Source organism: Lepisma saccharinum, chromosome 2, assembly GCF_977018435.1.
Source record: "Lepisma saccharinum chromosome 2, izLepSacc3.1, whole genome shotgun sequence".
In the NCBI taxonomy this organism is placed as follows: Eukaryota; Metazoa; Arthropoda; class Insecta; order Zygentoma; family Lepismatidae; genus Lepisma; species Lepisma saccharinum.
This window is the reverse complement of record NC_139230.1, coordinates 133,782,813-133,804,187: the sequence shown is the minus strand read 5'-3', so window position 1 is coordinate 133,804,187 and position 21,375 is coordinate 133,782,813. Positions and strand designations below refer to the sequence as shown.

Sequence of the window (21,375 nt, the reverse complement as noted above, 5' to 3'; positions counted from 1 at the left end):
AAAATGGATAAAAGGGCAAACACATGTAGATGACATAACATGAACCCTCGGAAGATTATACTGGTCATGGATCCAGGTGCCAGAGCCTCGCTAGCCTGCAAAATTCAGTCCACGGTGTACTATATGAAAGAGAGGAAGAGAGGTTGACACTTGGGTCTCTCAATAAAAAGGGTCACCCCTTACACTCCTGGATCATAAATAGAACACATTTTTCTACTATTGTTAAGACAATTTGAATTCTCTTTTATTCAGTAGATTATAATATTTAAAATATATCTAAATATGGGAAAACAAATGTTCCTAAATTTCATTTTCTCACTACTGTCACACACACTGTTCAAGATTGGGAGTTTTGTTAAATCAAAATCTCGGTAACACTTTCATATAGGGGTGATGGATTTCTTACTTTTTAGAGGAGAAAGTACTTATGCAAATCATTTTCTGTAGCATTGTGGAAGTTCGTGAATGTAGTTTTGATCCATTTTAATGCGAATGCATGTTGTTTTCTGCGAAAATTTCTGTCCGACATGCTGTTTCTGCTGCCGCCATTTGCTTTCTGCATGAGAGCACAATGTTCCGTGTGTTAGATGACATAAACCCCATAGTCAGTGTTTCAAACTCGCTGTGCTTTCACTATAACATGACGTGTCGAGTATTTTTATGTTTTTAATTTTTTTTTTAACTATGCTTGCCTAATCTAACCTAACCTAACCTTATGGAAAATGGTTTGTGCGGCTAACGTGAATGGTTTTTGGGGCTAACGTGAATGGTTTGTGGGGCTAACGTGAATTGTTTGTGGGGCTAACGTGATTGGTTTGTGGGGCTAACATCAATGGTTTAAGAGGTATTAGCATAATTTCAAATCCGGGCATGAAAGTAGGTATTTTCCGGTGAACAAGGTTGCAACACTCCATAAATCGACAAACCACTTTCACAACGCGTTATGAACCAGTACGCTATCGCCATAATGTGTGTTACAGAATCGAAATAACGAGTAACAGTAAGTACTCGTAAATGTAAGAAATAGACATTATTTTCATTAGAAATTCATTATTTCACCTAAAGAAATGTTCCGCAATGCAGAATAGTACGTTAGCAATGTAAAAAAGTGTGAAATAAATGATTTATAGGTATCACCCCTATAGTAAAGTAGTACCAAAATCTCAACTGCACTGAGCAGATACACACAGTTTGTAAAAAGTCACATGTAGCTTTACATTTTCGCAGAAACTCAAGAAAGCACTAGGGATGGGAGAGATTAATCAGTACTCTATTGGTATGAGCTGATATAGGCATATCGGTTTATCGGTAAAATTACCAATTATGTTACCGATCCAATATATCTATAAATATCTTACAATTTAGTGCAAAATTCTGCAATTTCATTGTATTTTTATGGATAATCTCCATGCCCTACTTTTTAAAAAAGTAAATATCTAAATATGCAACTTCTTTTGCATTGCAGTCACCTGGAAACAAACATTTACTAAGGAGGTAAATACACTATTCAGGTTTTTCAAGGACCATTTGGAATTTTACATCAGATTGGTAGAATATTGGTTATTGGTATCAGTAAATTTTATATCGGTATTGGCCAAAATATCATATCGGCCCATCCCTAGAAAGCACACATTGAGTCACTGGTCCTGTCATAGCAACCCACACCATAAAACTAATTCCCAATCCGAATCCCAAGATAAGGCTCTATATTCTATAGGCCTACACAATTGTACAGTAGGGATGGCCAAACGGATCCGGATCCGAAAAATATGGATCCGGATCCAAAAGTTACAGATCTGGATCCGGGTCTAAAAGTTTCGGATATGGATCCGGATCTGTAAGTTCCGGATCCGAAAATCCGCATCCGGATCCGAGAGTTTCGTATCTCAATCCCATTATAATATTACCACACTTTAAAAGGTATTATGATCTTCGATTACAAAGAAATTTTTCATTAGTTAGTCCTACAAGAATTTTTTTCAAGTGTTGTTCCTAAAATATTTTGCTACGCATCGGCTAACACACTCGTACACAAAAATAACCTTACTTGTTTAACATAAAATGTCAGAGGTGATTTTGTAAATGCCATTGAAACGAATATGTATTCATTCGAATGTATTGGAAATGGAAACAAACATAAATGTGAGACATTCCATTCCAGGATGAAACCTTTAACACATAGAACAAGATAGATATGTTATACAAAAATTATACAATTGTTCTACAGTTACAGTTTTACAAATTAAAATAAAACATTATAATATATGCAGTGTTATATAATTACAAAGTGTAAGACTAACAAGGGAGGTTATCTAAGTGTCCCCCTCCGATTTCCATGAAACTTGGCAGGCGTATAGTAGGGCCCAAAGGAAGAAATACGTGTTTTTTTTATTTCAGCTAAAAAACTGTTTTAGGGGGCAAAACCCCCTCAAATGTCAAGATGACGACAAATTGAAGTAAGGATCTAACCCCTGTTTCCCACTCCGATTTCCATGATACTTGGCAGGTGTGTGTATAAACGGGCCCAAAGGAAGAAATACGTGTTTTTTTTTTTTGTTTCGGCTAAAAAACTGTTTTAGGGGGCAACCCCCCTCAAATGTCAAGATGAGGACAAATTTAAGTGGGCATTTCACCGCTGTGTCCCCCTCCGATTTCCATGAAACGTGGCAGGTGTATAGAGGGGCCCAAAGGAAGAAATACATGTTTTTCTGTTTCAGCTAAAAACTGTTTTAGGGGGCAAAATCACCTCAAATGTCAAGATGAGGACAAATTGAAGTAAGGATCTGACCCCTGTGTCCCCCTCCGATTTTCATGAAACTTCGCAGGTGTATAGAGGGGCCCAAAGGAAGAAATACGTGTTTTTTTTTTTTTTTGTTTCAGCTAAAAAAATGTTTTAGGGGGCAAAACCCGCCTCAAATGTCAAGATGAGGACAAATTGACTTGGGGATCATCTGACCCCTGTGTTCCCCTCCGATTTCCATGAAATTTGGCAGGTGTATAGAAAGGACCAATGTCCCCTGTTTCTTCCTATGCCATATTTACGTGGTTTCGGGGTCGGATCCCCACTTCAATTTCTCCTCATCTTGACATTTGAGGGGGGGGATGCATCCTAAAACAGTTTTTTTTAGCTGAAACACAAAAACACACGTATTTCTTCCTTTGGGCCCCTCCATACACCTGCCAAGTTTCATGGAAATCGGAGGGGGAGACTTAGACCTCCCTTGTAAGTGTATTAATTAATTACAAATCGCGCACGCGCGCACATACACTATATATATGTGTGTATGTATGTATATTATATATATACCGTGCGTTCATTTCGATCTGCAGCCGAGAGATCGGGAGAAGCGTGGCGGGCGGCGCTGACGGAGATGCCGACATTTGCGGCCTGTAATGCCCGCTTATTTTTATAGACATATGCAGACATTTATATAAATATTGCAAAACAAGCACTAACCTGTGTTATAAGAGTATGGTTTTAATTTTAGTAGCTTAGTGACTGTATGTGCCGATGATTTTGACACGCCCACCTCTTGTGAAACACGGCGTAGAGGTTTGTTTGGAGAACGTTCTAACGCTGCACCAATATCATCGAGTTTTGCTTCGGTTAGAATCAGTCGTTTTTGCTTAGGTGTTTTAAAATTTAACGATACAGTTTCTCGTAATTTAAGGACAAAATGTCTAAACGTATCTCTGTGTGGAGTTGAAACGCATGGGAATTTCTGTACAAATTACCTACACACGTCTCGACACGAGTTTTTTTTCACGTAGGTACGTGTCATACATAAAAAAATCTTTGTTCTAAGGTGAATCTTGCGGCTGGCATTCCAATCGTCTCACTGACACGTCACACATACACACTACAATAACACAAACAAGTAACTGCAAGTAACCAAGAATAACACTCTTGCGCACAGTACGAAATTAACACGCTCTTGGTTTACATTGCTCGCCACTATATTTACAACTCTGTCTTCATCTAGTCGCGAAGGAACAAAAAACTCGAGCTCGGAGATTTCGGATTGCAAGGAAGCTCACGAACACTATTGACTTTTAACGGTTTCTTCTACAGTGTAATCTTGATACAGTGTTGCACATTCAAAACCTCCAAACGATCCCCATCGGCACAAAACTCTTTCAAGGATATAAACTTAAGCAGGTCGTTACTGGTCAAAACTATGATTAAAATGTTTTATTATCTGTGGCTCTTAACATCGTTTCTAAAGCGTATTTTTTTGTGTATATAAGAGCAGAACTTGGATGAATTACAGAAGAACTTTTGCGTGTTATAACACAGGTTAGTGATCGTTTTGCAATATTTATATAAATGTCTGCATATGTCTATAAAAATAAGCGGGCATTACAGGCCGCAAATGTCGGCATCTCCGTCAGCGCCGCCCGCCACGCTTCTCCCGATCTCTCGGCTGCAGATCGAAATGAACGCACGGTATATGTATATTAGCAGGTAACAATATGTTATAAACACATTCTTACTTTCCAAAGAAGCGCATGTGGGATGGCAAAACGAATCCGGATCCAAAAGTTCTGGATCCGGATCTGAAAGTACCGGATCTGGATCCGAAAGTACCAGATCCAGATCTGAAAGTACCGGATCTGGATCTGAAATTTCTGGATCCAGATCCGAAATTACCGGATCTGAAAATTCCGGATCCGCAGATCCAGATCCCAAAAATTTTAGGATCCGGATCTGGCCATCCCTATTGTACAGTAACCTATTTCCAAATGTTGACATTCTCTTGGCTGAACACAGTTTCTGACAATTGTTAACAAACTTTTACCTGTGCCATCTTGTACTCTTTTTTTTATTTTGTTTCTCTTGTTGCTATTGTTGTTATAGTTTCAGTACAAAATGAGTAGTGAATCTGAAACTTTAAGTAAATAAATAAAGTGGATTACCTTGATTGTGTATATCATATTTACGCATACATATAATGTGCACTTTTTCCAAAATTTGGATCCAAAGAACTGTGGTGCATGTCATACCTGCAAAAATTCTGACAGCTAACATGAATACACACGTGCTTTCACTATGTCACTGCATGTAACACATATATATCAACAGGCATAAATACAAATTATGCCAAAAAGTTGTCAACTATTTGCAGAAAAATAATGTAAACAACTTCATTAAAAATTGCTCCTGAGGGTAGGTTGTTTTTTTTTCATATATTGGAGCATTTTAGGTCACTGAGCAATGTGGCATTTTTCTGGCAGAATTTGAGTCCACACCTCCCGTCATGAGGGAGAAATATGACCGTATTTGTTGCATGAGAAATATTGAAAATAGTTTCCTCAAAAATCATCTTCAGGTTAGAAACTGTCAGGAACAGATGCTATCAATTCCTGGGCACTGCATATAACACGTACATATCAACAGGTGTAAATACAAATTATACCCAAAAGTTTTTCAATGTTTACAGGAAAACATCATAAACGACTTCATTAAAATTTGTTTGCAGGGTTTAAGACATTTACTACCAGATGTTTCTATCAGCCAGGTTGGATTTGTTCAGCATTAATAAATTTTTTCAGGTGAAATTTCTTTTGCCGGTGCTTTCCCGAAATGTACTGCAAGAATAAGTATAGTTTAAAGCACTAGACAATGGATAATGTCCTATTAACATTGCATGCTAATATAATTTTTTTTGCTTCTCCCTATCAAACCAGGGTGTGTGTACACATGTAATTATGATATATGTATCTGAACAGTGAGTTAATCAAACAGCTGCAGAGAGTTCAAAATGCATGTTATTTACAACTTTAAATATTTCATGGTGTGGGATGGAAAATGCAGTGAACCTAGACCACCTGACAGGCCTCAATAGCATACAAACCAACATCAAGTTCACCATGGGTAAGAAGAGAACAACTGCCTCAACTATGCTTGTGTTTAAAATTCCAACAATTGAGCATGAAAGAACAGCATCAGAGAAACATCGCTTTGCGGTACTTTATTCTTTCAGAAACGGTATCATTGCTCTTGAAAAACATTGTGATGACCTCTCATTTTCGGCAGCAATATAATAGGTCTTTGGCCCGCTAAATTGCGGCAGGGACTCAGGATGCTTGAAACTAGTCGCTGGGGCAACGTTGCAAGTATAAAGGTGTAACAATGGATTTTTAATGGAAAACTACAGGGCTCCACGGAGCACTCTTTGAGAATCACAGCTCTATTGTAAGAGAAAAGAAAAGAAAAGGTGATTGTTTCCAGAAAAAGAGGAAGATTTCCATGATTTATCCAGAAACATTAAATTCAAGACTGACAGACACCCTGAAAAATGGCCATAAATTATAGCATTATAATTATTTTACTCACTCCTACAGAATCCTTCAAAAAGCATGTGACAGTGTTCAAGCAGCCTCCATATTCCTTTGTCTCAGGCTTGACTTCCTTTTCTATGAAGATCAATCTTTTCTTTGCTGTCTTTATGTTTACAAAGATTTCTGTCAGTCCTGGTTGACTCTTAATACAAGCTGTGATAAACTCAAGAATAGCCACTTTCAAATTTACATCATCCGCATCAGAATCCAGTTTACTTAGCAACAAATCAGTAAAAATACCTTTCCTTACGTCAAGGTATGAAAGCAGCGTCATGGGATATTCCTATTTTAAGAAAAGAAAAAAAATGAATTATTAGAAATGCAATTCCCACTTACTGGAATACAAATACATAATAATTAGAGTTGGTCCTACACCTTAACCCTGATTTCAATTTAATATTTTTTCTGAAGACTTGGTTTCTTGCAGGGTCCACACAAAATGATGTACCACACACTTGCAGTCTTAACCTTTTCAGTCCCAAGGCCATTTTCACAAGTAAGCCTCTCTGTCCCGAGCCGGTTTTGAGCAAAATGCAGAGTTTCATTTAAATGAGTGTTGATCGGAGGCTAATTGCCCTAGAGAGATGAGTGATATACCGTTGTACGTGGAATGAACCAGAGATTCAGACTATATGAAATGCAAATTCGGCGTATATGTGGCGGTGGGGAGGGGACTAACTCTCAAAATTCCAAAATTTCGGGAAAAAAAAATTTGGTTCCCCCACCCTCCCCCCAAGAAAAAAGTACATGACAGTGTCGACATGCACATACAAATTATTGCTGGCATGTAAGAAACAGAAAAATATTTGCATCATTGTCGTATGACCAATGTAACTTGAGTTGTACCCCCAAAAGGAATGGTCGGCACGCCACTGATTCAAGCTTCAAAATGCAGTGGTACCTTGAAATGACTATAGCTCAGAAACTAAATGCCCTAGAGATATGAAAGATATACCGTTGTACGCAGAATGAATCACAGATTCAGACGATATATAATTTATGCACATTCCACGTACATATGGAAGGGGAAAGACTATTTTTTTAAAAATGGTGTCCCCCCCCCCGAAAAAATGTCAAAATGCACAAAATGCAAAATTTATGCAAATTTGGCATATATATGGAGGGTGAAGGGAGAAAACCCCCAAAAATTATTTTAAAAAATTGTCACTTCACCCAAAAAATGTCCTCGCACTTGGGCACAAAACGACACCTACGCACAACATTCACGGACGAAAAGCTAGAACGCAGTGAAAAATGAGCGCCGATTCTTGCAGCTGCTTCAAATTCTATTTTTAGATAATGCAGGGTAACCCCTGTTGCAATTTGTGGACACTTGTGCTAAAAAAAACCAAAGGTTTCCTTCAGCGTGCTTCGAAATTCCATTCTCAAAATGCAGATTCAACAACCAGTCTTCCCCCTCCCCCTCCCCCCACCCCCTACCCCCTGCTTGCGCCCTCACGGAAAACTTTCATTTTGACATCCGATACTGATAAACAAGTTTCCTTCGAATGCAGTTCACAGGCGGGAGTGAAAAGCATTGCTTTAGAACAACAAAGCCAGTCTACCTTTGTCGGCAAAAATTTTCCCTTGAAAAGAGACACAAAAGAGAAGTCCCTTTTCCCGCCTTTTCCCCTCCATTTTCGTAAAGACAAAAAAAATGCAAAAAAACATTTCTGTTAAATACATGTGTTAGGAACAATATAAAAAAAATCGAAATTCTAGCCAAAAATAGAAACGTTATAACGTAAAAACTACGACCTTGACACAGCGTCTCGATCGAGACGCTTGGGACCGTGAGGCTTACTTTTGGGTATCTCGATCGAGACGCTTGGGACCAAAAAGGTTAATATCTTGGGAATTATGCAAAATTTGCAATGCTCATTAATTTCGAAACAGTATGGCATGGTAAGAGTAAATTTAATGTTAAATGACACATGCTTTAGTGTTCTAATCACCTCATATGTTAACTTTGTTAACTTTCAAAATAAGACTGGTGAATTGATTTGGAATAGTCTCAGTGGAATATTAACATTTTTAAATCTGCTGAGTAACTTTACTGTTCACTTATCTGTATTGGTAGAGTTGGTAAGAGTATTGGTTTTGTGTTAGTCCTAATCATAAAGTCACAACAAAACACCATTTTGTGGAACAGAGACTAACATAGGCCTAATTTCTTTAATAGGGAAGGGAAATTACTCCTATTAGAGAATAGTACAATTTAGGAAAATTTAGTACAAAGACTATTATATTTTGATAAGAGGATTTTATACATTAACCTGAATCTTCTGTATTATACATTCATCATATCACGATCATTGATTATTGTTATTCATATCTGTAATGTTAACCATGGATATTATTTTAAATGTCCACAGTTTCCACAAGACCTATTTTGAATGGTTTTCTGCATGGCCTTCAACTTCAGACAAGTTGAACATATATGAAAACACTGATAAATTAATATGCACATTATCTGACAGTGTACTGATCCAATATAAATAAATGCTAAACTTTTTAAATCATCTTTATGTGGCAAGAAAAAGCAGAATCCAACTTAAAATCAACTAATTGCAAGCTATCTGGTGTTGAATATTTAGTAGAATTTGATGGAATTACAGTACAGTTCCAGCTATTTTTGGACATACTTCCCTTAATTTAATTCCTGATTTCATTTTTATGCAAGTTTTATTAACATACGAGGGTGATCTGAAAAGTTGTGTGCCTCAACCATAGATGGTGATGCTAATGGCAAGATTTTATACTCTATGTTGTTACATCTGTCATAAGCATACATGCAAAACTGCAAATCATTCCATCAAATAGTTTTTTAATACATCTGTCTGAAGCAGATCGGTTGTGTGCATTCCTTAGAATAACTAACAACACAGAGAATCTAAGTCTATTACAGATTATATATATCTGTGTATATATATACATATATCTTATATGTATTTTCATATTGACAAGGGTTAGGTGGCAGAGCAGCCCTTGGCTGAACCTCGCCTGCTTAATAAAGAAAATTGATTATTAATATTATTATTTATTTATAAACAAAAGAAGAGGGTGGCAACCTGAAATAGATCATCCTTGCCATGTGTGGTCTTGCATTGTCTTAATGGAAACCTGGACATTTTTCCTACAAGGTAATGCAAAGAGGCTGAAATTGTTGATGAAAGCATGATCGATTTTGGCCTTCTTATCACATCAATCACACACATATTCTCTTTATGGAAAAGTCTTGAATTTGCATGCAGGCATTTTCTTTTAGAGCCACTGACATTAGTGCTGAATGTTAGGTGTTGCAGAAAAGGATCGATTTCTCACCTACTGAAATCATTCAGACAAAAAATGACTACCTCATTCCACAAATGCTATTCATGTTTTGTAGAATGGTGTCATGTAGTACCCACTTACGGAGTTTTGCCATATAACTGAGGTCTTGCAGATGCCTGTGAAGAATTTAATGGGATGAATCAGATGTGGATTCATCTCAAAAGCAGCTCTCAGCACATTGTTTTCCAGATTAACAGTTTGCACTTGGTGTTACACACTAATGAGGGTGTAATTTCTTGATCTGAATTGGTGTAACCACTGACACTTTTGGTAATCCATGGGGCTACACTGCACAAGCAACCCTTGTTTTTTATCGTTTTGGCATAAAAAACAAATATGTTCACTCGTAGTACTTAATTCGTGCTTCGAATTGGCACTGTGCATTTTTCACTTAGAAGTTCCTGTTCTGTGAAATAATATAAACTTTCTTACATTACTTACCATTGCTGCTTTCCTGTATCGAAATCCATGTTGTGAACACACAGTATTGCCAGGTCGAACTTTGGTTTTTAACGTGGATATGTATGTGAATTTCCACTAGAATTCAGCTTTCTTTATTTCGTGTTTTCATCCATATTTATGATATTCATCTTATTTTTTGGATATTGAAGTTTATTCTTTAATAACTGTAAAATATTTTCATTAATTTAAATTGTTTTCCTTCAATTTGTTTGGGAAATATATGGTTTTTGGTTATTTTATTGTTCAAGGTTGTCCAGGCGTTGTGTGATAAGGGTCTTCACTTGTCTTCTTTATTGCACAATGCGAGTACAACCTTGTATTGTGACGTCACTCGAAGAATACCTACATTGTTAGGTTAGGTCCATTAGGTTTGGTTGACTTTGCATAAATACACTGAAAATGTATTATTTATGCTAAGATAACAAAACCCAACAAGCCTAACATAACAAATTGGTATTTAGCCTTACATCTGCACGTAATTTAGGCTCATTATGTTGTTTCGTTTATAATGGAGGTTCCTCAAATTGCTTTTCACTTCCAATTGTTTCCTCACCATAAATCTTACATTTCTGGTATCCTTGATTGATACCCTTTTCAACGATGTATTATACATATTTCTATTAGGAAGAGTCGATTCGACACCCTTACCATCCATGGTGCCTTGACCATAAATGGTACTTGTTTCATGGAGCTGCATCATAGTATACACTTGGTTCATTTCATGCAGCACGACAAGCCTTGTGTTCTCTGCCATTTTCAACCATGTTTAACAGAACACTGGGTACTAGCACAACTATTATTCACAGTGTCTAGCTGCATGAACTGTACCATGAATCAAGTGTATGATCACATAATCATGAATAATTATGTAATTTTAACAGGTATGGGGGTGGGGGTGGGGAAGACATTACTTATAAGGATGAAATGATTCACATAATGTGATTTGTGGCCATTTGGAAATCTGCTCTATTAATTTATGCCTTCATGCATGTGCGTACATGAACAGGGGTGCCTTTACCTTTTGAGTGTGAATGTGTCGGTATTTTGTCCCAGTAATAACAAGACTTCACAAGCTTGAGTGTTTATGCAATAAGGATAGATATAATATCAGGTACAGGTGTCCAATTTTCATAGTAAAGAATATTTGGGTATCATGGTATAACTCATGTTAAAAATAAATAATATCTGTAAGAGGCAGTCGAAGTACTTAATATTTATGAAAAATTTTTAGGTTCTTACCACAGCAAGTCTTTTGAGTATTTTTATAGCCAAAATGGGTAGAGCTGGATCAAAACTATGGTAGATATAATGGCTGATGATTAGGACTACATTAAGATCAAAAGTTTTACTTTTCTGATTGATTCTTCCTTCTATTAAAGTAGGACCTAGATCATCCTGAAAGATAAGAAATGTAAGTAAATAGCTTAAATTAAAAATACATTACAGACCTAATAGAATCTATGTTGGAGTTTGGGTGCTGCATAGTCACGTTGTGATAGAGAGATATTCCAAGATCACAATTATGCAAGCTAAAAGTGTTACCTTGATAGAGAAAAACACATCTCATTCATTTGTAATGCCAAAATGCAGGAGAGAAAGCAACACAATTTTAAATAGAAGTATCACTTTTCTGTGAAATTGGCATTTCAGTGTTTCATTTATTTGAGTGGCCACTACCAAATCCTCTTATGGTAGCAGTGGCCATTGAAATTAATAGAATACTGAAAAAACAGTGTTGTGATAATTGAGCACTTCTTTCCAGTATATTCATTTGCTACCACATTTTTTGTTTCCTGAAACATGAAAGAAATATTGTTTCCCACTATTGAAAAATCAAGAAATGGGAAAGCAGTCTTGAAAAAGAATGGAAAATGATTGCATATCAGCAGATTAGGAAAGTAATACAAGATGAGGTATAAGTAAAAGAAGCAACATAGAAAAACTCCTGGTTTGATGATGAAAGTACAAAAACTACAGCAGAAAAAAGTTAGGCTTATCTGCCAATGCAGCAAAAACATGGAGTGCATAATGCACCATTGAAGTATACAGAGGAAAGGGGAGCTGAAAAAGTTAAGATCAAAAGATAAATGGAAAGCAAATAACTCATGGAACTATAAGGGTTACACTTAGAGTCACATATTTATGGTAAATAAAAGATCAAGATATCAGTACAAAAACTGGGCATATTTCGGAATCAAAAGCAGTACATAAAATGGCATATTGGTGCTAAAATGGTGAATAAAACCCTAAATTTTATTTAAAATCTACACTTATTACACAAATTTAACATTTCACTTTGAATAGCACATTTACATAAAGTTATCAGAATATTAAGTTTATTCCTGTATAAAGGAGTCCATTTTTGCTTCTCAAATATTTACAGCAGAATTTTTGAATTTTCCATGATTTGCATAACTTCAGACCTAGGAAGATGTCATGTCGGTACATAAACTCTAAACAAACTCTAAACAAAAACTCTTATAGTTCATTTTGCATCATTCCGTGACAAAACATGGTACCAAAATGCAACTCGCACCTTTCAAAAACATGACAAATTAACACTACAATGTGTTATTTCACATTTTGTGTTATCGTCAAAAACGAAATATGCATGCCCCTAGTTATACTCAACAAAGATGTGAGAAAGTTCTGTATGAGTGAACAATTCAAAAAAGGAATTTGAACCAAGCATTACTGAATGTAAAGGAAATGATAGGTCCATTATCAGTGACATAGTATCATTTTACAATGGACACAACACTTCAATAAACTCATAAAAAAATAGATGATATCAAATGAGAATGTAGAGCAAGAAATGATGGATGTGGAACACCTGTTTTATGAAGAGGTAGGCGGGGATATCAAGAAACTAAAGAACGGGATTGTACTCCTGTAGAGCTTCTCAAGTATGGTGGACAAGAACTTAAGAAGAGGCTTCACAATATAATCCTCGACATGTGGACCAAGAAAAGAACTACACAATGAGTGGAACCATGAGATTATTTGTCCACTTCAGACTAATTATAATACTGGTAATAATGTGGTGTGATGGACTGTGGAAAATATAGAAGCATCTCTCTTCTAAATGTGACCTACAAAGTTGCTGAATATATTTTCAAGTGGAAGCCTGTACGTTTCTCAGGGGATCTACATGATGACAAATACAGGAAAATTTTATAACATTATGCTCAACTGGGACCATGAGGGTTCAATGTAAAATGCAGGAAATTTAAAATCTGGGAAAGCAAAATTGCAGTTCAACTGTATTTCACTGCCTATCGAAGTATACATAAAAGGAGATTTTTTTTTTGTTCACTTTATGCAGATAGGCTAGTCCTCCAGGAATTCAACACAGGACTCCTTGATTACAAGGCAATGACACTATCATTAGGACATAATGGAGGACCTAGAGTAACAGAGAAGATCCTACATAATTATCAACATGGATTTCTCCAAGGAAAATCAAGAAAAAAACAAATTTTTACCTTCAAGTAGATTTCAGAAAAGACAAATGGGGATCATCACATATTTATCAACATCAAAGTTGCACATGAGAGAATAAATTGAGATTTACATATTTAGCCATGGAAGAGTTAGGAGAATCCTTATGAAATTGGTGAAGTTAACAATTGCCAATACATGATCTGGTTCCAGTCTCCCCCATCTGAAGCATTTATAGATAAAAGTGGATTAAGGCAAAGTGATGGTCTTGCATGTTTAATATTATTCCCACAGAAAAGGTGGTGAAAAGACCCATCATGCAGACAAGGGAACACTTTACAACAAAAATCATCCAGATACTGGCCGAAATAAGAGAAGATAGTCTACATTTTTAGTGGAAGAAGTCTGTGTTCTGTGTAACCTACCTCGCTCCCTCTCTTCCATCTGTTTCCGGCTTTGAAGAAGGCTCTCGGAGGAAGGCGCTTTGGAAGCAATGCTGAGGTGACACATTTCGTGCAACACTTCTTCCGCATACATTTTTTCCAAGAGGTGCATCAGATCTGTCAATGAAAGACTCCAACAGCACCTAACAGATGCGAAAAAAGCCCAACCCACTTATGGTCTTGCTAAACACATGAAATACAATAGCCATAATATTCAAAAGGTACAAGTCAAACACACTGCCCACACACTCGTAGACACCAAAATCAAGGAAACGAATGCGATAATGCACTTCCCGCATGAGTTAAACATCGATAGCAGACAGGCGCACCACAGTTACAACTACAACAGTTATCGCTGGGAAATAGCAGATGACACGGATGCAGACGTACAGTTAACAACAGCGCACCGAGCAGCAGCCAGAAAACTACAAACAAAAGACGCATGCCAAGGAACAGTACAGCAAGTTCCAATGAGGATGGTGGCAGTGGCCACTGAAATTAATAGAACGAAGAAGAAAAAACAGTTTCGCGGATAAAGTGAGTACTAGTTCCTCGTATTTGAAATGTTAACATGAAAACAGATAAATCATGGAAAGGGGATGCAATTTATTTTTAAAAGATTAAAAGAAGAAAAGAAAACAGCACATATTAAAATAAAATATTCTGTATTATGTGTATATATATATTTATAGATATAGATATACTAACCACCAATAAGTGTCTAAGAATTATCAGTCTGTTGAATATGGAAAGGGACAATTGCACAGCTGCAATGTAGGTTCTACCTCTTCCAGTTAGCCAATTGCTTTCATTCTCCATTGCTGCCTGAAGAACATGATCACCTGTAGAATGCAAAGAACATACTGTACATTTGTTCTACTCCAGGAAATATGAATTATTAGAACAGATATCAATGATATTTAAAATTTTACATTAAAATGTGGGGTGAAATATAACTTCTGTAAAAAGTATTGTAATATAAATGCGTTTGTATTACTATAACTCAACAAAAGAATAATAACATATTTTAAAACTTCAGTAGATTGGCAACTCTGCCATTGTCGGTCCCAAGCACAGGTGAGAAACAAAGACGAGGAGGAGTAACACCTTGTTAAAAAAACAAGAACATGGTTCAGCTGGCTCCAGCTGATAGTACCATATAAGGGCCCCTTGCCAGGGTTACAGTGAAGTCCTCAATGGCAGATGCAGTGGAGAAGGAGTTCTTCAGTACAGTGCAGATGGTGGAAGAGACAACTTGCTCTCTTGGTAGTAATGAAGAGAGAACCACTGCCTTGTGGAGAAGAGAGATATTAACCTTTTGCTGCCCAAGGCCTTTTTCACATGTAAGCCTCTCTGTCCCGAGCCGATTTTGAGCAAAATGCAGTTTCAATTAAATGAGTGTAGATCGGAGGCTAATTGCCCTAGAGAGATGAGTGATATACCGTTGTGCGCGGAATGAACCAGAGATTCAGACTATATGAAATTTTTGCAAATTCGGCACATATGTGGTGGGGGGAGAGGGCTAACTCTCAAAATTCCAAAATTCCGGGGAAAAAAAATTTGTTCCCCCACCCTCCCCTCAAGGAAAAAGTACAAGACAGTGTCGACATGCACATGGAAATGATTGCTAACATGTAAGGAACACAAAAATATTTGCATTATTATCATACGACCAATGTAACTTGAGTTATACCCCCAAAAGGAATTGTCGGCATGCCACTGATTCAAGCTTCAAAATGCAGCGGTACCTTGAAATGACTTTAGCTCAGAGACTATTTGCCCTGGAGATATGAACGATATACCGTTGTACGGATAATGAATCACAGATTCAGACGATATATAATTTATGCACATTCGGCGCACATATGGAGGGGGAAAGGGGGGAAATCCCCTGAATTTTTTTTAAAAAAATGGGGTTTCTCCCCCCCCCCCCCGAAAAAAAGGATATGAAAAGTTCAAAATGCACATAGAAATTATCGCTGGCATGTAAGAAACAGAAAAATATTTGCATCATTGCCGTATGACTTTGTAACGCGAGCTGTACCCCTGAAACGAAAGGCTTGTACGCCACTGTCTCAAGCTTCGGAATTGAGAGCGAAATGCAGAGTTACATTGAATTGACTACAGCTCAGAGACTATTTGCCCTGGAGATATGAACGATATACCGTTGTACACAGAATGAATCACAGATTCAGGGGAACGTCTTTGTGACATATCATCAGAATCAGATTCTGATGATATATCAGAGGGAATGTCAAGCTCTTCTTCATCCCACTCAGAGTCTGTATCCATATCCCCCAGCTCATCTCGGATTTCATCAGAACGAAGATCACGGGGAGCAGCCATGGTCGACTATAACCCTTTTGGGGACACAGCAGGCACAAATGACACTAGCACACTTTTCACAAACACGTAGATGACAAAAAAGTCCTTGGAAGTATGTCACTTCAGTCAAAAAATATCCTCGCACTTGGGCACAAAACGACACACACCTACGCACAACTTTCATGGACGAAAACCTAGAACGCACTGGAAAATGAACGCCGATTCTTGCAGCTGCTTGACATTCTATTTTTAGACAATGCTGGGTGACCTCTGTTCAACATTGTGGAACACTTGGGCTCACAAACAAAGGTTTCCTTCTGCGCGCTTTGAATTCCCATTCTCACAACGCAGATTCAACAACCAGTTTTCCCCCTCCCCCACCCCCACCCCCCGCTTCCGCCCTCACGGAAAACTTTCATTTTGACATTGGATACTTATAAACAAGCTTCCTTCGAACGCAGATAGCTGGAGGGAGTGAAAAGCATTGCTTTAGAACAACAAAGCCGGTCTTCCTTTGTCGGCAAAAATTTGACGTTGAAAAGAGCCACAAAAGAGAAGTACCTTTTCCCGCCTTTCCCCCTCCATTTTCATGAAGACAAAAAAAAATGCAAAAAACCATTTCTGTTAAATACATGTGTTAGGAACAATATAAAGAAATAAAATCGAAATTCTAGCCAAAAATAGAAAAGTTATAACGTAAAAACTACGACCTTGACACAGCGTCTCGATCGAGATGCTTGGGACAGTGAGGGTTACATTTGGGTATCTCGTTCGAGACGCTTGGGCGGCAAAAGGTTAAAAGGCTAAGGGAGCCAACCCGAACAAAAAAATCCAGCCTTGGTTCCGGAGGCTGCAAGATTTTCCCCACTGGACACCTTGTCACTGGGCCAATCACCCACACAAGGTCATTAACCGATTCATAGAAATCCAACATGCTTCAAAAGTGCTGGACAGAATCCAATAAGATGAATACACAGGGACAAGGAACTGAGAATATGAACTTGGAATATAAGATCAATAAGTGGGAAGGAGGTAAATTTAATAGAGAAGATGGGGAAATACAATATCAAAATACTAGGATTCATTGAAGTGAAACAGAAAGGAAGTGGAGAAAAGATAATGGATAAGAACTATGCACTTTGATACTCTCGGGTCCCAATAGGGAATAGAGCAAAGGAAGGAAGTGGAGTAGTGGTAGCTGCTGAAATAGATCAGAAAATGACCTGCTGGGAAGCCATCAGCTATAGTCATTACTACAGACATTGCCCTAGACAAGCCAATAACAATTATACAGGTGTATGCCCCCAGAGATTGTAAATATTGAATTGACATTCAGTTTTACTATGATCAACTTCAGAAAAGAGTGGAAAAGACTGAGCAAAAAGAAACCCATTATCATCATAGGAGACTTAAATGGAAGATTAGGCAATGGCAGGAGAAATGGGCACGGGACTTGGGCCATATTGAGGAGACGAGATCAAAAATAGAAACGGACAAAGACTGCTAGACTTCTGTGTGGTAAATAAGATGAAAATGTTCTTCTTAATGGTTTGCATAGACTGATTCCAAATCAAATCACCCAGAAAAAATTCAAAATGCAACCCAATAATTCAGATTTTCATGAAACTTGGTGTATTTGTTAATACGAACAAGGTATAAACACATGCAAATTTTTTCTTCTCTACACTTCATAGTTGCTGTGAAACGGGAGGTTAAAATTACAGAATTATGCACAGATATGCCGAAGCCATATTTTCTTTCATCTGGACATTGATTGCATAACATAGCGATATGTCAGGCACACCTGGCACTGCCCTCTGACGTGACCAATGTTCCCAGTACACTTCGTAATTTCGAAGAAAACATACTTTTTATGAATATGCCATAAATAACACCAAAAGTCATCTGCAATGCATAGAATGCATAAAAAATGAACCTTCCTTTGCCAATTCCATAAATACTCATGGAAAACATCGACAAACTTAGGAAATGTTTGCAAGCGACTGTCTTTTATTCATGTTTTCTTTACTTCATACAAATACTTTTTTACACCTTAGTAACTTTTCTCCATAATAAATGTTCATGCAGAGACTAATTTTATTTTTTCATGTTTTAAAAATATTCACATACACAAAGTTAATACCCAATGCAACGTTCATTTCTCTATTCTTTTTTGTACAAGCATTGCATATGTTGAAAGTCTTGGTTGAGTGACATTTTGTTAAGTACCCAATATGACCAAATAATGTAAAAGTTTGCCAAAGCAGAATAGAGATGGCAGCACCAGGCGTGCAAGATTAAGAATTAGCATAATATATGTAAATAACTTTATAAATAAGAACAAAGCAAATTAGAACGATGAAAAACAATAGAATATATTATAAGAAGACAAACAATAAATATAAAAGAAATAAATTAATATATATATTTGATATATCAAATCAGTGATCATATGAACGTTAATATGAAAATTAAAGAAGTCAAAGCACTGATACAAGTTTGTGTCTTTGAACAGATATTGCATCTATGTGATTGATTTACCATTCCCATAGCGGAAATTTTGTTTACATCAGTGGCGGCGCGTTACAGTCGATGCCCCACAGCACTCTTGGTTGTGCGTTTGAACTGTAGCACCTACTTGGATGCGCATGTCAGTCATTTGGCACCAAGTACCCAGTTATATATCCACCAACTTATTTGAAACCCTGGCCAGAAACAAGTGGCGCTAGTGTCGAATGTTTAGGAGGGGAGCTCGGTAACTCTGGGGCAAGGGAAGGGATGGCAGAAACACGTGTTTTCCCCCCTGTGTTGCCAAATCTAGAAGTGGGCGTGTGCCGTGAAAGGTTTGCAAGTAAACAAATACGTTTCTAAACGTGGTAATTCAAATAACATAGCATAAGAGAGAGGAGGGAGGGGGACACTAAAGTTAAAAACGCCTGCTGTCTCGCAGAAGGATATCAACAATTTAAACACATAAGATTAATATTCTAAATTATGTAAACTATAAAAAAAAATATGTAAAAAAAAAGAAAAAAGCATGAATCCAAGTTTCATCAATGTAAACAACAGGCCTCCCTTCGTTGCGGAATCTGTTGATCGCACGAAGATATCTTGCTCTCCAAACCACAATGTTGCTTCGTTCAACCAGCTAAGCGAGAGTTTCTACATTTTTTAAATTTAAAGCCTATTTGTTCCATAATTTTCCGTAATGTTTCTCGCCCCCCATGATAATTAATTTCTTCCTTAGCAATAGCTAAAAGTTTCAATATTGTAGGAACTTCTCTTTTCACTACGTACATTTCATGGACAATTTCTGGTCAGGGGTTTGCAAATCTTTTTTCTCTTTTTTCAGTTTTTTAAGCAATGACTCCGACCGTCCCGTTAGATATTTTGATTTGATTTGATTTAGTTTATTTTACTTCACGTTTTGTGCCTCTTGGCTAATGTGCGAAGATTGGAATGAGTGATGAAATTGATGAAAGAACATTCACAAACAACCAAGCCCGACCGGGATTCGAACCCGGGACCCTTGGCATCGCAGCGCCCGTTAGATATACTGCTCTCTTTAGGGGTTGATCGCGAGGATAATTCCACCCTTCTCTTTTCTCTTCTTCACACTTCTCGATGATTCGTAGTAGCAAATTTCGCTCACTGCTGTGCACAACTTTCGACACTTTACACTTACTCAAAAACACGTCTACGCACATCAACAACACTCCTCGAATTCTTGAAGAGAGTAAAATTAGCAACACTGTGTCAGCGGAAGTGGGAAGGTCCTTGCCTGACCAGCGCCAGAGCAAACACCGGGGGTTAAAGAAGGGGGTGGGGGAAGCCGGTTAGTTCGCATATTTTCCGAGGTTTCAGAAAGCTTGGTGGATCTATAGTGTTGGCACAATAAATGAAAATCCAGAGGGAAGTTCACAAAGAAAACAAGAAGGAAGTCCAGATCCAGAACATCCATTAAGAAGGAAGTCCAGATCCAGAACGTTCATTAAGAAGGAAGTCAAGATCCAGAACTTCCATTAAGAAGTCCAGATCCAGACTGTCCATTGAGAAAGAAGTCCAGATCCAGACTGTCCATTAAGAATGAAATCCAGATCGTACCTTACGAAGGAAGTCCAGAGAGAAGAATATACAAATCAACAAAATGAATAATAGAAAGCATATTGAAATGAAAATTGACTGTAAATAAGAAATATAGAACGTAACGTATCATGTAAATATTCTGATTCCATGTATCCTGTGTTTAAATAATATATTTGTTTAAACGTCTCCATTGGAGGGCATCCTGTCTGGTTTCGTTTTCTACAAAGAACTCTACCCTGATGATATGCTAGCTGAGGTTTAATATTAGTATTTATGCACCTTGCACCAAATAGAGGTAGCATAAAATAAATGGTGACCAACCTTTTGGGCTAGAGAATTAGGAACCAGACAGCAGAGAAAGAATAATTGAAAATGGAGGAAAAGGATAAAGATGGAAATAAGAATATAGAAGCTACAATGAAGAAAGATTGAGAGAAAAGTGAAATTTTCAGCTGTTGCGAAGAGGAAGGAAACAAGGAAGAAATTATTTTCTGTGTCACACGTAAAAAATGAAACATTATACGTGCGAAGGAATAAGAAAGGAGAAATACATATCAATAAGTAAAAGGGAAGAAGATTATGCATGTAAGGATTGCAAGAAGGAGAAGCTAAAAGAAAATAAGAGATAAAGTTGATGGAAATGTTCCAAAAGCTGTCAATGCAGATAAATGAAAATAAGAGAGAATTAGAGGAGAAGTTTGATGAGAGTAATAGAAAGGTAGAAGAAAATAATAGGAAGGCGGAAGAGAACAACAGAGAAGTAAAAGAAAAGTTAGAAGAAAATAACAAGGAAGTGAAAGAAAGGCTCGATGAAAATAGTAGAAAATTAGAAGCAGTAAGAAATGAAAGCAAGGAAATGTACGAGAAAATAACCAAGATATGTGAAGAAAATAGAAGATCATTGGAAAAGAAAATAGAAGAAACAACACTGCTAATTGAGAAC

The 21,375-nt window shown here is 37.2% G+C and overlaps 1 protein-coding gene across 2 annotated transcripts in view; it reads right to left on the bottom strand.

The window, feature by feature from the left end:
* Positions 1 to 21,375, bottom strand: part of LOC145984131 (nucleoporin Nup188-like) — a 236,228-nt gene that overhangs the window by 97,436 nt on the left and 117,417 nt on the right. For both annotated transcript variants that reach the window (XM_083117569.1, XM_083117567.1), the window contains exons 13-15: positions 14,730 to 14,863; positions 11,377 to 11,532; positions 6,338 to 6,625 (exon numbers count right to left, since the gene is read on the bottom strand). In XM_083117569.1, coding sequence (XP_082973695.1) covers positions 6,338 to 6,625; positions 11,377 to 11,532; positions 14,730 to 14,863 — 578 coding nt within the window. The remainder of the gene's footprint in view (positions 1 to 6,337; positions 6,626 to 11,376; positions 11,533 to 14,729; positions 14,864 to 21,375) is intronic.